General features: G+C 47.0%; 1 protein-coding gene and 1 pseudogene across 1 annotated transcript; both read right to left on the minus strand.

Moving 5' to 3' along the window:
* Positions 1 to 123: 123 nt before the first annotated feature.
* ELOA (elongin A) lies at positions 124 to 16,047 on the minus strand. The gene is made up of 11 exons (XM_025856373.2): positions 15,882 to 16,047; positions 11,127 to 11,183; positions 9,988 to 10,094; positions 7,672 to 8,860; positions 7,223 to 7,337; positions 6,312 to 6,467; positions 6,108 to 6,205; positions 4,968 to 5,148; positions 4,529 to 4,640; positions 3,653 to 3,831; positions 124 to 2,682 (listed from the first exon to the last, which is right to left on the minus strand). Exons 1-11 carry the CDS (start codon positions 16,032 to 16,034, stop codon positions 2,621 to 2,623), a joined length of 2,409 nt encoding a protein of 802 aa, XP_025712158.1. The 5' UTR covers positions 16,035 to 16,047; the 3' UTR covers positions 124 to 2,620.
* On the minus strand, positions 10,652 to 10,814 carry LOC141374511 (U4 spliceosomal RNA; annotated as a pseudogene).
* Positions 16,048 to 16,335: the final 288 nt, after the last annotated feature.

Genomic DNA, 16,335 nt, shown 5'->3' on the forward strand with positions numbered 1-16,335 from the left:
TACGAAGCCCGGTCCAGGTCCAGGGATTAAGCTCTCTGCCTCATAGCCCAGGAACCAGACACTTGGTGACCAACTGCCATTCTCAGACACAATAAGGGAGAAAGGAAAGAAGAACACAGTATATGGGGTTTTTTGTTTTTTTATTTAGACATGGAATTTTCCTTCCTTTTCATATAACTTATCTAATTAAAATATTCATCTTGGTAGTTACCACAAAAAAGTAACATAGAAAATTGTATTTACATTTTGGGACCAAAATACAAATGAAGAGCAGGATGATACCTTGCTCCTTTCCCTCCCACTTCCCGGAAAGAGAAAGCCCCAAAGAAACTGCTCATTACACCAAGGATCACAAAGGGTTAATTTGTAATTTGGTGATTTGTATGTAGTGTAGCACAGGAAGAAAATTGCACACGTTTTCACAAATGAGACCAAAGGTTCAACATCATCCTGTGTGTCTGCTCTGCAGCCATTTCAATAACCAGGTAAGAAGGTGGTTCAGAAATTCGGCTTCTCCTCTTCCCTCCTTATCCTTCTCACCAAGTCACATCCCTGATGCAGACACTTGTAGGGGGAGGAGGGAAAGATCTGGCTCTGTGCAAACAGGGCTGATCAGAAATCTGTATGTGCTAAAAATGGGTGGTGATGTTGGCATGAACAAATGTGTCCTTCCTTCCCTCCCTGCCTAAAAACTCCTAATAAAGGAAATGAAATCCTACCCAACGGAATCTGCAATATGAAAAACTGGTTTCAATGACAAAGACTTGAACACACAGCTAAGAGACAAATTCAAGCTGGTGGACACCTACAGGAGGAAGTGTCTGGCCCCTGACCCAGATGTTCATTTGGCTTTTAGGGAAGAGGCTTCCTTAACACCAGATCTGCAGAGCAAGCCAGGGCTGGGTGGGGGTGAAATGGTAAGACAAAGACCAAGAGAAAGAGTGTTTTACCCAACTAAGAAACACAGCAAATGAAAACACAGCGATACTTGTGTCCTGTGGCAACAGGCAGCCTGCACAGCAATGCACACTGAACACTGCAGCCTTTGCCACACGGGAGTCTCTGCTCGCTCTGGAATCTTCAAAGTCAGCCTGAGGTCTCCAGGATGGTTAAATGCAGTGGACTCACTATTCTGGGCTTTGAGAGAGCTTGTCAAGGGGACTAACTGCCAAGCTCCTGAGGCTGTCCTACGAATCATGCCCACCGTCTACCGTGTAGGAATCTTAAGGACAGGCACCTCAAATGTATAGCATCTCCTTCCCCCCGGGTCCCAACCAAGTGGGTTCCTGTGAGATCAGTGCTCGTCAACAGCTGAGAAGGGCACCAACGCTGCCCTCCTAAGTGCTGATCTTGCTCCTATGTCAGCTTGAAAGGGAGATCCTCCCTTCCCCAACCTGGCGGGTGTCCTTGCGGCTCTCCCCCATCCTGACACTACAGCTCAGACACTTTCCCTAAGTTGGCCATTCCCTCCAAATTCTGGCTTAAACACTCAAAAAGTAGAGAGCGCTTCAGCTGCAAAGTTCTCTGCAAAACAGCAAATTCTTGTGCTCTTCCAATCACATGATCTTACCTTTTAAAAAAAGGCAAAACAAAACCAATTTCGACCACAGCATTACAACTTTTAAAACCACTCACTTCTGTTAGCAGTTCACAGGGAACAAGAGATTAAAGTGCTGGCTTCTTAGACTCTGAAGTTGAACGGGGGGGTAGAGGCACAAAAAGGCCTGCCTTGTGTGTTCCCCCTCTGCTAGTGGGGAGAAGGAAAAATAGGGGAGGAAAAAAAAAAACCCTAAAGTTTTGAATCAGAAATTGTAAATTGTAAAAATGTTGGGGTTCTGTGCAAATCGATCCCCCAAGGCTCTGTGTCCTCTAGTGAGCCTCAAAAAGTGGGAACTGGCAAAAAGGATGGGGAAAAACTCTAGACCTTTACAAGTAACTTCCTTTAATAAATACTATTTAATGAAGAAAGAGATGCACCTGCATAGGAACTCAAAGCAACACTGGGAAGGGCCTCAGAGGTGAGGGGTCTACCTTGAACACTTTGGGTCTCCATGTCAAGGCGCCCCGGTAGGACAGGCAGCCCAGGACCCACTCTTGGCCCTCCGTGCACAAGGCACCACACAGGCTCTGAGGATGCCCAGCCCACCCTCTGAACCAGAGTCCCCTCAGAAGAGCTGAACCGTGACAGGGGAATGGCTTTCACTAGGTTTTTATCTAAATTTAATAAAGGACCCTGAAAATAAAAGGCTAAGTATATGGTAGAGGGCCTAAAAAAAAAAAAGAAAAAAAATACTGGGGTAATATAAATACAATCTGGGGGCAATATTTATTAATTAAAACTATGTCTTATAGTTTACAAAGAAGCTAATTAACAACAAAAGTATAATTGACCTTAAAATCCTCAGTTAAGACTGAGGCTTCACATCTTCTTCAGACTTCTGAAGTGTTCTCCAGGCCGAGGCGAGCAGGCTCACGGGCAACACCTGCGGGCCGTGCAGGTTCGGAGCCCACAAGGTGCCTCCAAGCAAAGGGTCCTGGTCTCCTTTGGAAGTTCCATTCCCCAAGCCCCGTTGTCCCGTACTCCTCTCCACAAATTGCGTCTCCAAGGCAAGTCCTCAGTTTATCGTCGGGAGAACCTGTTCTTGAAAGCTTTAATCGTCTTGGCCATCATTGGGGCAATTTCTGTGAGAAGGGAAATAAGGCAGCTGCTTCAGCTTGTGGCACTTTGGACACACACTGTGAGCGGCTGACAATCGAGGCCCAGCCTTGCTGCTCTGGGGTCCGCGCCAGCAGACCAAGGGGGACACGCAGGCGTCCTGTCCCAGCACCACAGCAGAAGAGCGGCCTGTGGCTCCGCTGCCAGAGCACCTGCCGGGCCCGTGACCACCTCACCAACCCCAAGACACGGGCTGACCACCCCTGCCTGCCACCCCCCAGGCTGGGCAACGGGTGGCAGAACTGGGATTCACTACCTCTAGACGCTCACGGCCGTTCTGAGCCACGGTTTCACTCTGCCTCCCCAGTATCCAAACCAGCAAAAAGTGGCCCTCTCACTCCCGTCTGCCCAGGGCAGCAACAGGTCCAAGACCAGCTCCATGTAGCCGCCACCTAAGGACGGTGAGCCTGCCCTCCTGAATGATTAACCCGAGCACGGCCGAAGCTTACGCCACGACTTCTACCCGCCCGGGGGCCCTGGAGTGAATACAGAAGCCTGCTTTTAGGGAAGGACGCCCCCCTTAGAATACTGGAGATAGTCTATGGTAATACACTTAATACAATACAAAATACACGCAACTAAATATAAAAAATAAATACTTGGAAGCTGGGGTTATAGGTTTAAACCCTCCACATGGACAATAGTAATAGTTATGAACCCCATGTTGTTATTACTCGGAGAAACCGGTTTACATTTAGTTTAAAAAAAAAAAGACAGCACCAAAACGATATTCAGTACGATCGTTACTTGGAAGATACTTGTGTATGACGCACAAAGCGGGGGAAGGGGGCACCAGCACTCGGACCAGCTACGTGCAGAGCATCGGACATGTGCCTCATCTACACCTAGCACGCAGAACACGATGCAGCGGCCGGGACGTTAAAGGCTGCAAATACCAGTTTTGAGGTATGTGAGCATGACCCCCGAGCTACTTACTCTTCACAGTCGGTTTCCTAGGATCATAGGAAACAGTGCTGAGCACGGGAGCCAAGTGGGTGCCACTGGTGCTCGGGCCATCGTAGGCTGGCTCCTCGGGGCTGCCGCTAAAGCTGTTGCAGCTGCCACTTGCGGAGGGGGCGGGGCTGCTTCCTGTGGGGTACGGGGCTGGCTTAATCCTGCAACACAGAGCAACACAGAGGGTTAGGCCCAAGTGGGAGAAATCTGCCCTTGGCTGCAGCAGCCTGAGGCTGGCCTTTTGGAGGAAGACCCCGTTCTGTGGCTCTGCCCGGCTGACCCTAGCGCCCCCGATTCTGGCGACAGCACAGAGATGATGCCGTTCGCCCTTCAAAATGAAGGACCTCAACTAACTTCACCCTCTGGGTATAAATCTTTTTCTGAAAATGCTAGTATGACTGAGCTTAGGTAGTCATCACAGTAGCATGGTTCTTATTTTTTGTTTAATCTCTACCATCCACCGTGGGGCTCAGATTCATGACCCCGAGACCAGGAATCGCATGCTCCAATGACTGAGCCAGCCAGGCGCCCCAGGAGCACGGTTTGTTTAAATGGGGAAAGGGAAAGCACAAGGGAGTGTCTCCCAGAAGCCAGGTCCTGTTCTCCATTTAATCTTAACCCTCCCTGAGAGGCAGGAATAATTATGGGCCTACACTGCAGTCGTGGACATGGAGGCTCAGGGTGGGTCAAGCGCTGAGCTGGTTAAGGTCGGCCTCCAAAATCCACTCTGCAAGGCCATGCTCTCACCCCCAAAATGTACTGCTTCCTGCCCCTGAGCTGCCTTGTAGGGCTGAACGACAAGCTCCTGGGGCTCTTTTCCCTGAGCACACAGAAACACTGAAGTTGCCGAGCGCTTACCTAATTTTCTCAGGCACAGCTGCTCCTCCGGTTCCAAACTTCTCCTGTCTCCGTCGAACATCACGAGGCGGTTTGGCCACAGAGTTGACAAAGGCCATCTTTGCTTGCCGGCCTGTTGAGAAATATGGAGATCAATACCTGCCTTTTTGAGCAGAGATCCTACTGTGATTTTAATAATCTACACTATTAAGAGATAAAGGCTTTTCAGGTGCCCCCAAAGCCAGGGGATTATTAACCTTGAAAACCCCTACAGATAGTATGTGTGGTGGCAGAAGGTACAGCCCATCCCTGCCCAGCTTCTGCAAAAGCAGAAGCAAGACAGATTCAAGAGTTGGAGGCTACATCAGCACGGCCCGCTAAGGCCCCGCAGTCGACCAGAGCACAGGGCTCACTGTTGTGCCAGGTCCTCCCTCCCCCGGAGCCCCCCCCGCCCCGTTACCTTTGGGCTTATTGGCATGGGCAGATCGGATATTCTTGGTCAGCACTCGTAGCCGCTGCTCCCGGGCATCCTGCAGCCGCAGGTACATCTCCCGCCACGACTCATACTCTTCTGGCCTTTCTTCCTTAAAGTCTCTGTGACAATGAACTTTCCATAATTGATCTGTTTCTTCAATTAATACCTAAAATCAGAACCAGGGCATCACGTATGTGCACGCACTCTGACATACCTCTTTTCCATCCTAATTACCTCAGGGTGAGCACTTTCCTCATGGTTTTTTGGTCCTCGTAGTAGTATTTTAAAATACAACAGTTCTAGAAAAAAAGTCACTATATTAAAAAAATGTTAAGTGCGAGGCATTGTACTAGCTGCTTTTGGGGGGTTGTGGGGTTAGGAGAGAAGACAACACAGAAACTAGTTGAAGACCAGGTTTTTCCTTTCGGAAACCGGTGACAGGTAGAACTGGGATGATGACACACCCAGGCACAGGGACCACCTAAGGATGATCCCTCAGAATTAGAGACAGCCAGCTAATGCAATCATTAGGTGTCCCAGCATTGTAAGAAAGACATTTGGTCACACTGGGATGTCTCTAGGAGACACCTAGCCCATCTGTGCTCTTTTTGTTTTTCTTTCTTTTTTAAAGGGGGGAGGGGCAGGGGAAAAGAGAATCTCGAGCAGGCTTCATGCCCAGCACGGAGCCTGACATGGGGCTTGACCTCACGACCTTGAGACCATGACCTGAGCTGCAATCAAGAGTCAGACGCTTAACCGACTGAGGCACCAGGTGCCCCTGTGCTTTTATATTCACCAGACACCTGCGTGTCCACACAAAGCTCTGTCCCTGCCCTGGATCCCAGAGGCCGTGCTGCCAAAATTCTTCCCTGCCCTCTGTGACCAGGCAAGCTCAAGAGAAGGGTGGGCAGCGTTTTTCTGCTCCTTTTGAAACCCATCTTGATTTGATGCCAGAGCAGGTGCTAAAAATATGCCTGTTCAAGGCCCGTAGGCAAACCAACACGCCCAGAACGGTGAACCGGCCACTGCTACCTGCCCTTCCCAGACTGCAGACTCAGAGACAAAGCTATTTCTGGAGACACGAGCCAGAAGATGGCCTTCTCTGCACCCACACAGGGTACTCACGTGATTATACTCCTCTATGCGGTATAGTTGATCAGGAGTACACCTCTCCAAAACGGGTTCAAGAACAGAATACGGCACACCACCCACTTCAAAGATTGCTGCAGAAAATCAAAGGTGAAAGTGTTGAATACTGGCCAAGCCACCCAATGGTGAGGTCCCAGGGCCACAATGTGTTTTAGAGCACGAGAAAAGCATGGGACTTACAATCAATGTTGTTTTTAAGTACACGGATGCACTGTTGGTGCAAGGTCATCATTTTCGGGAGATAGGCACATTTGGAGCCAGAATACACCTGCATCTTAGAATTCATTCTTCGTCCAGTGAATCCAGCTTCTTCCTCTTCCTGGGGTGAAGAGAGCGCTACAGGGCAAGGAAGACAGGACTGTTCGTCACAAAGGGCACTAGGCTCTACAGGGAGAGCTCTCCTTCTCTCCCCCTTCCTCAGCCTCCCAGTGCCCTTTCTCAAAGGCAACCAATGCTACCAGTTTTGTGTATTCTTCTATCAAGTCTATGCAAAAATAAGCAAATATGTATTTTATTCCACTTTCACCAATAACACCCACTATCGTTCTTTCATTTACCAAATTTTAGAAATCATCCCATATCCGACAGACTTTCCACTTTTGTTCCAGCTGTAGAGGAGGCCACTGTGTGGATGAACCATGGTTTAGTGATGGTCTCTTGCGAGGGACACTTAGGTGGCTTTTAATTCTTTTGCTATTAAAAACAGAACTTTTTTTTTTTTTTAAGATCAAAAGCTCACGTAGAACATTTAGAATAAAGGGCAGCTAGTAACTGCAGCAGCTAAGATTTATGAAACACTATGTGGGAAAACCCAGAGTTAAGAGCTTTACCAGCATTATCACTTTTAATCCACTTAACAGACTTGTGTGGCAGATACCATTATTGTGCCCACTTATAGTGCATGAAACTGAAGTCCAAGGAAATTATCACCCCAGTTCACAGAACTTGTAGAAGCCAGAGCTGGGATTCAAACCCAAGCCATCAAACTCCAGAGCCTGGAAGGCTAGGAAGTGCACCAAAATCTTAGGACATCGTGAATAAATTGTTATAATCTTTTTTTTCCATTTAAAAAAAAAAAAGCAGAGAATTACCTTTTCGCTTTGGTGGCAAGGAGGACATCAATTCCAGGGTAGAAAGTGGCCGGTAATTGGCCTGTATCATGGGTAATGGGAGGTCTGGCAACACCGGCAAGGCGTCCGTGGGGACCTGCAGAGACAAGACCAGTGAGTAGACAGCCCCCACGGAGGAGCACAACTTTCTGCCCTACAGCCCATTCCCAGCAGTGCTGACGAGGCCAACTTCACAAGCAGATCCAGGCTGGAGGGGGGCCGTCAGCCAGGTATGACACCACCAAAGGCAGGAAATACAGAGATGGGTGCAGCACGATGGGACGCAGGAGATACGCATCTTGGGTGCTAGCTGCCCTGGCAGCTAGAGAGGGCCTGGACACAAATTCAACAGGCCTCCTAAAAGCCAGCCAGGGAGCTCTGCAGGGCCAGATGCTCCAGCTGGGAAGCCACCAAGTGGCTGAAGGGCTTACCTTTCTCAGCTTGGCTGAATCAGCTCCAGCTGGCTGAAACTTCTCTGACTTGTTTTCGTTCACTTTAGGTAATTTCTGAACTGAGTCCAAGTTTTTATTAGTGCTTTTCGAATCATTTTTTTTTAGTCCTTTTTCTCCAACAGTCGTGGCTGAAGTTTTCACAATCTTTTTCTTTTTCTTCCGGGGCTGGTCATAGCTGAGGTATGACTCAAAAGACATGGTGGGCTGCTCAAATTCATCATCCACATCTGCCTCCTCAACCTTAGGGAGGGAACCCACTGACTTTCTATCTGAATGAGAAGTTTTGACTTTCCCTTCTGAAGTCTTTAGGTTGTTAGAAACCCTGTCTTTCACCTTGGGCAGCGGGTCTCCCGCCCCCTTTCCTATGTCTAAGAGGTCTAGACTCTGCTTGTTTTTGTCCAATTTGGTTTTCTCTGCGTCTTTGTGCTTTGGCTTGTTTTTAAGGTGGTTGTCTGAAGCAACTTCCAAGGGGGGTAAAAACTTCTTTTTGGTGCTGCCCTCTTTCTCCTTCTCTTTCTTGACACCACTAGAGGGCGGTTTCTCCTTTGTGCTATCCCCTGAGAGTGGCCTTCGGTTTTCCTCTTTGGAGATGGCCTTGTGTGATTTCTCCCTGCTCAAAGATGACTTCCCATCTCCCCTGGCATCCACCGGTCGTTTTTCCTTATAAGATCTGTGTTCCTTGTTCTGACTCACAGCCCCTTTCCCCTGGGGATCCCCCAGGTGTCGGTCCTGACTAATCCCCAGTCTATCCTGAAAGGCATTACTATGGCCTTTCCCAGGCTTCTGGTGTGGAACAAAGGGCTCGTGGTCCTCCTCCAAGGATCTGTAATGGTCCATGGACATCTGATGGGGACTGGCAGACGATGGAGGGGACTGAACATGGCCATAATCAGAAGATTCGTGGTCTGAAGAATAAACTGGTGAAACTCTATGGCACCTCTTTCTCTCATCTCTCCTCTCTTGAACGTGAGACACTTTGTGAGTTCTCTCGGGTTCCGAGAGTTTTCTGTGTTTTTTCTGCCTGTGATCAGGGCTATAGGATTGGCTACTGGAGGCTTTCCAGTTTTCCTGGTAGTCCCCCTCTATCTCCTCCTCCTTCTGAACAGCATCCCTGGAGCGCTTTCGGGAATTACTCTTCTCAAAGTCCTGTTCATCAGGCTCAGTGTTTCTACAATAATAGAAAAAGCAGATAGAGCAGATACAAATTGCAGTGTAATCCTAGTTCAGAGGACAAAGTCACAGAACCGGAACTCATGAAAAGGATGCAGAGTTAGAAACAAGGTCTTGGGAAGAGGAGGAATATCCTGCTCAAAGATACGCAACTAAGGTTTGAGATTGGGAAAACTCAAATAATTCCAAAAACAGAAAATGATGCACTTAACTGCAGGATACAAGATCAAATATCTTGAGGACATGAAAAATGCCTAAAAAAATTTCAACACAGGGGTACCTGGGTGGCTCAGTTGGTTAAACATCTGCCTTGGGCTCAGGTCATGATCCCGGGGTCCTGGGATCGAGCCCTGCATGGGGCTCCCTGCTTAGCAGGGAGTCTGCTTGTCCCTCTGCCCCTCCTCCTGCTCATGCTTTCTCAATAAATAAATAAAATCTTTAAAAAAAATAAAGATTTTATTCATTTATGGGCGCCTGGGTGGCTCAGTCATTAAGCGTCTGTCTTTGGCTCAGGTCATGATCCCAGGGTCCTGGGATCAAGCCCCGCATCGGGCTCCCTGCTCCGCAGGAAGCCTGCTTCTCCCTCCCCCATTCCCCCACTCTCGGTAGGGAACACAAGCAGGGGGAGTGGGAGGCTCAGTGTTTCTACAATAATAGAAAAAGCATAATAATGCTTATGTTTGGATGGCAGAATTACAAGAAATGTTTATTCTTATTTCTATTTTTTAATATTTTCTAAAATCCTATAATGATCACTGATTATTTTTATAATCAAGGCAAAATAAATATTTTATTTATTTTTAAAGATTTTATTTATTTATTTTAGAGAGTGAGAGAGCACGAGCAGGGGTGGAGCACAGGGAGGAGAGGGAGACAATCTCCAGCAGACTCCGTGCTGAGCACAGAGCCAGACAGACTCAGGGCTCGATCCCAGGACCCTGAGATCATGACCTGAGCTGAAACCAAGAGTCAGATGCTTAATGGACTGAGCCACCCAGGCACCCCTAAAATAAATATTTTAAATAAGAAGGCAGAGAAGGAATAATAAAGAAAACATATCTGTAAACATTCCAAGTGCCAGCTTTAACCATGAAGTTGAACAGACCTACAGAATAATGTTCTTACCGTTCCACAGGAACCAGTTTCTTCCACTGGGCCACCAGATCCCGGGCAAAACTTCCGACATGCTCGTGTTTTCGCAAGCTATTTACTGTTTTCCCAACTCCAGTCTCCTACAGATTTGACAAAAGAATTGTTAGAGGGTGGTAGAACTAGGCTCACAACTTTTTTTTTTTTAAGATTTTTATTTATTTGACAGAGAGAGCACAAGCAGAGGGAGACAGAGGGAGAAGCAGGCTCCCTGCTGAGCAAGGAGCCCGACGCAGGACTCGATCCCAAGACTCTGGAATCATGACCCGGGCCGAAGGCAGCTGCCTAACCAACCGAGCCACCCAGGTGTCCCTAGGCTCACAACTTTCTAAGGAAATAAGGCCTCTTGCTTTGAGAAACTCCTTCCTAAAACATACCTTGCAAGTCTCAGTACAAAATTACTTTATGTCTATGCCTCAAACCTCTAATGACACAGAGTAGCAAAGCACACCAACCTCAGAAGAGGAAAACATTGTATTAAAACACTTCTATGAGGATAACAGTAACTAACAAGAGTGATTACAGCAGGTGTCAGGCACTGAACTGAGAGCTTTTGCATACAAATCTCAATGAGTCCTTACAACAACTCTGCAAGGCAGGAATCTGTTCTGTTTTACATCGAAGAACAGCCTAGTCATAGAACTTGGATTTGAATCCATGACTAGTTGATGCCAAAGTTAAGGTGGTGTTGGTTTTTTTTAAGATAAAATTCACCATTTTAACCATTCTATTTTATTTTCAATTAGCAATAATCACACTTTGGATAAACCTCATTGGCTACAATACTGTCACTGTGCAAGGCTTGTTTTAACCTTTTTAAAGTATACAGTTTATTGGTTTCCAGGACACTCACAATACTGTGCAACCATCACTACTAATTCCAGACCATTTCCATAACCCTAAAAAGAAACCCCATTTCTCCCAATTCCCCCCACCCCTTACCTTCTGTCTATAGATCTGCCTATTCTGGACATTTCATATAAATAGAACCATACAATACATGGCCTTGTGTCTGGTTTCTTTCACTTTCAAAGCCCATGCTTTTGATCTTATTGTACAACCTCTCCAGTGGGAAGGGGATGGAATGTAGTTATATAATATCTAACGCTTCTTACCGCAAGAATGTCTACTGTAATAGGCAAGGTGGAGAGTTTCTTCAAATATTTCAAGAGCTGCAGAGAGAATAAAATAAACGTTAATTTCTATAAAATCATAATCACTCACTAGAACAAATAAGAATAATATGATGGTTAAGCGCTTACTAAGTTCTATGTGTGGTACAGTAAGAAGTATGGTTATTATCTCTATTTTACAAGTATGAAAACAGGTTCAGAAAAGTTAAGTTACTTGCCCCAGGATCCAAGGGCCAGATGTACTCAGGTCTGTGACTTTAGATTCCCTGCTTTCAACTACTATGTAACACCAGAGGGAGATAAGACTTAGATAAGAGAACCAAACCTACCAACTCTAATAAAAGTCATCAGCAACTATCATTGCCTCAAGTTGAGAGAGAATTTCTGAGAAAGGTGCCAATTTAGGGAAATTACCCATGGACCCAGCACAGAGGAAAGTGAAACGGAGAGGAGGTTTCTCCAGGAAAAGGGTATCATGGTTCCAGGAAGAGTCAGCTTAATAGAACTGTTTTTTTTTTGTTTGTTTGTTTTTTAATACAAGTGGGAATTTCAAGACCAATTTCAAGTTGCCAGAATCAGAGGTTTGCTGGTACAAATTGTGAACACAAAATCTCTGGGTAGATTAGACAAGTGATCTGGGTTTGGCCACACTTCCTTTCTAGAGTTCTAAAACTAGGTCAGAATCAGGATAGCAGAGCTGTTGAGACAGAGTTCCAGAGTCAGAGACAGGTTTCAGTTTGGTCCTGTCATCTCCTTGCTGGGTGATCCCGCGCAAGTCATTAACCTCCTTGAATCTTAGTTACTTCATCTGCAAAAAAGGAACTGATCCTGTCTCTTTACAATTTTACAAGTTGTGAGGATTCACATAGACAAACCACGTGCAGTCCTTGGCCATAGTGCCTGGAACACTGTAAAAGCTCACTAAAGCCTTTTTTTTTTTTTAATAAATGATTATTAATCATTTCATTCATCAACTGCCAGCTCTTTAAATGTCTATCCTTGATCATCAACCAGATATTCCCCAGCTAATTCCTACATACTCCATTTCTGCCCAAAGTCATGATTGGCTATGTTTCTTTTCAGGAAATGTTTACATGTATATAAACATACTTACCATTCCAGGAGTGGTGCAAAGTACAAATAGTTCAAAATAGATTAACTGTGACTACCTTCACATTTAAGCACCAGATAACAAGATCTGTTTCTTTTTCCATGTGTAGCCCAGGCTATAATTAGTATGCCATATTGCTATTAGGTGGAGTAGCAAATATGTTTTTCTGGTCATTCTACTTTAATAATTACTGAACTTTGTCTCTAGGCAGAGCAACTGGATCACAAGTGATAATCTTGTTTGGCTGGGAACAAATGAGAAGCCAAGTAGTATATCCAGGGAGTTTCACCTTCATTGTTGAATGAAAATTATCCTCCACACTTCAAATGTGATCACCATCATCAACCAACTCAGGATAAAATTTATGAGTGTTTCTTGTCACCCAAGCAATAGGTGCAAACATTAATGGCAATTCCTTTTCTTACAGGAAAATTTAGGATCACTGTAAAGGTTAAAAACTGGTTGTCTCCGCTAATGCCATTCCCTGGAAGGCATTTATAGACCATCTACTCTGTGTCTGAGACTACGCTAAGTTCTTACATGTGTTACATATTTCATCCTTGTTAGCCAACTCTATAAAGTGGATAGTTTTCTCCCCACTTTAGATATTAAAACACTCCAGTAAGGTTAGGTAACTTGCCTAATGAGTTAGTAAGTCAAGTGTGTCTACAATAGCATGAACTACAAAGACAGGAGAAACATCCAACACAATTAACACTGTCCTTAGAAAACAGGAAAAGAAAATTGAACAGGGGTTCATGTGCCTGGGAACAAAGCAGAAGAGCTCTTCATCAGTATTACATTAGTAATAGTTTAGAGTCCACAGAGTAAAGTAGGTCACCATGGGCACAGAGAGTCCCAGGACCTCTACAAAGCCAACATATAAGGATGGGGCCAGAAGTCATGGAGGGAGTGTTCATCTCAAAGCTTAACACTAATTGGAAGTGTAAATGCTGCATTTCTGCTTTGCTTTGGTTTAGCAGGGGTGACTTGAAAGCAAGCAAAACTAAAACCCTGGAGATTTCAAAGTGACTAAGCACAACATAAGAGGAAAAGGGCTTCAGAGCCCCTCTATTTTCAAAGAGGGTCAAGAAAGTACAAAGTAATAACAAGGTAAAAGCACTTTGGGCATCCTCAGGTAGGTGGAAACTTGCTGTTATCAAAGGGACCAACTGCACAGTTTGCAAGAACTGATAACAGCTCATTGAGAAATGCCAAACATTTGCATGGTAGACACTTGGGAATCTCAGTTGTCCTCTGCACACTGCTTCAACCCAAAGAGCAAAAGAAGTTAATAATGTTGACCCCTTGTTCTCTACTTGCCATCAAACTGTGTTCTTGGTAGTTTTCACATTCAAAATGTAACACAGGGCAAGTAACTTTACCACCCATGAAAACTGGTTTCCAATTAGATAGTAGGAGCCAAGTGATCCTGGTCTGATACCTTTTCCCCAAGTAAGTCCAGATCACTGATGGACTCAGAGCTAAAACAAAGTTACAGTTAAACACCGATATTTAATGTGAGGAAATCCATGAACATAGGTCTGGAATCAACCCTTTGGCCAATAATGGTTTGAAATCATGAGTTAGTTGCAAATTCAATACTGCCATATAATCATCTTGCAATTTCAAGAACAACCTGTGGGAGCTTGTTGGGTTAACAGAAGGTTGAGAAGGCCAGTGTGCCAGCTTGCAGTTTTCCCTCTGCAGTTAGCTCATTTCTGAATGCCAACTATTGTGCCCTTTGCAAAAAGGAGCTCCCAACATTTTCTCATCTTGATAATGCAAAACCAGAAGTTTAGGGTGATTTGCTACCTGGGAAGTGAAAGCCCAAACACTCACAATCATCACTGAATAGTTCAAGTAGGATGAAATGCCAAGAAACCTTTTCCTAATTTGAAATTTCATGCACATCAATTACTATTAAAGCTACTTCAAAATTTAAATTGTAATGAGAAAATGACTATGGCTACTACATGGTCCTTTTTTTTTTTTTTAACCTTATAGTAATAAAGACCAAACTGGTGGGGGAGGGAGTAGAACATAATACTGCTTTAAGGTTTTAAAAATCAGTCACAAACCTAAAGTGTTAAGGAAAACCAACTAGTGCTCAAAAATAATGATCATTTATTAGATGTCCACAAAGGGTTATTGTAAAAAGAAACTTGTAAATATGTCTGGCCACTAGGTACTGGAGTTGCAATGAAATATGGAACATAAACAATGAAAAGCGTTTAAGTTTTCACAGATTTAAAACTAAAATGGCTTCCTGAAGAAGTGGCTCTAGTTATACATGAGAAGACTTAAAAAGTGGTCTGATGCTCTGCATAGCCTTTAGGAGGGAAAAAATCTCATCTATGACAGGCTGGGAACAAGGTGAAGAGAGAAAGGAGCCCTTAAGAAAAATAAAAATAAAACAAAACAAACAAAAACCCTGTAAAGAGTGGTGATTAATATCTACTGAGCACTTCCTATAAGCCTGGCCATCCCCCTCTGACTTGGGTCCTAGGAAGAAGCAGGTGAGCAAAAACACTCAGCAAAGTGCGTCCCCAACGTCCATGGCTGGTAAACGGATTAGAACTCAAATCTCACCAGCACTTTATCTCGCCTGGCTCCCTCCATTACTTCCTCTTCAAAAGGCACTCTGGGGCTCAGAGATCCAACTCTTAGGAACTGCACACTGTGAGCTAGAGCGCTCACAGAGAATGTCTAACACCTCAGTGTTTTCCATCGGTGTATTTGAGTTAAAAAAAAATTCTTTTCTAACATCCAGACACTCTCCCAGACACTGAGAAGCTGGATAAAACAAAGTCGGGAGGGGAGAGGAATGCGCTCAACTTCACAAAAACAGTTAAAAAGGTTAACCAAATAAAGCTTAGTACAATTAAAAATGGTGCCCATCACTCGCAGCAACGAGAAAAGGTAGCTCTCACCTTCCTATCAAGGCCAAAAGGAAATCGAACTGCAACTTCTAACCTTTTTTTGTGTTTGTTCCGATTGCCACCTAAGTTTTTAGGTGTGCGTACAGCTATAGGACGTGAGGTTTATTCTGTTTTGTTCTGAGAGGGATTTACTGAGAAAGCACAAAGGTCCACGTTCTGATATCAAGCCGGAAAGCTATAAAAACGTCTCTCAGAGACGCAGGACCGCACACCGAGCCTAGACTCCATCAGAGCACAGGCAAAACCGGCTCCTTTTCCCTCGGAATGAACATCCGAAGACACTAAGCAAGCAGGCACATTTCGCGGGGAGAGGATCAGCTCCAGCGGGCTCGCCCCGCGGGAAACAGCTGGCCCGGGACGCCGAGGGAGCGGCTCCGGGGGCCCGGCCGGCCCGCCGCGTCCGCACCGAGCGCGCCCCAGCCGCCGGGAGCCCGCGGGCGCCCCCGTCCCGGGCCCGCCAAGGCCCCGCGCCCGTCGTGCGCCCCCCCGCCCCCCTGCCCCGCGCGGGCAGCGGCCCATTGCCGCGAACTTGCCGACCCAGGCCGCAGCCCGGCGGGGCCTGGCTCCGGGTCCGAGCCCCCGCGGCCCCGGCCGGTCGGGAAGGGGCCGCGCCCGGGCCCGCGACCGTTACGGGGCCGCGCCGCGCCCAACGCCCGTTCCCCTCCGCGCTGCGCACTCGCTCACCTTCTTCGGGTCCGGGTTCGCGGCCAGGCGCGCCTGCAGCTTCTCCACAACTTGGAGCGCCGACTCCGCCGCCATCGCTGTCACTGGCGCGGCCTCCTCGCCGGAACTGGGCTCGCGTTGCGTCCTCGGGCCGCAGCTCCGCCCTCCGTGCATCCCCGGCGGAGACGGAAGCGACCGGCCCCTTCCGGGCCTCGGCGGCGGTGGGGGGGGGGGTGGCGCGGGGCGCGGGGGGAGGGAGGAGGCGGCCGGCTGCGGGCCCCGCCCCCAGGGCCGGGGTTGGGGAGGGTGTCGGGGGGGCGGGTTCCCAGCGCCCGCTCGGCGGCCGCGCGCGAGCAGCTGGAACGCTTGGTCTGGGCGCGCTGGCTCCCCGCTAGCCGCCGCCGGGCGGCTCCGCTTCGGTCCTCGACGCCCGGAGCCTAAGCTCAGCCAACCTCACGGCTGTCCAGTCAAGACG

Source organism: Callorhinus ursinus, unplaced genomic scaffold, assembly GCF_003265705.2.
Source record: "Callorhinus ursinus isolate GAN/ISIS: 27379988/994484 unplaced genomic scaffold, GSC_fseal_2.0 scaffold18, whole genome shotgun sequence".
Taxonomy (NCBI): domain Eukaryota; kingdom Metazoa; phylum Chordata; class Mammalia; order Carnivora; family Otariidae; genus Callorhinus; species Callorhinus ursinus.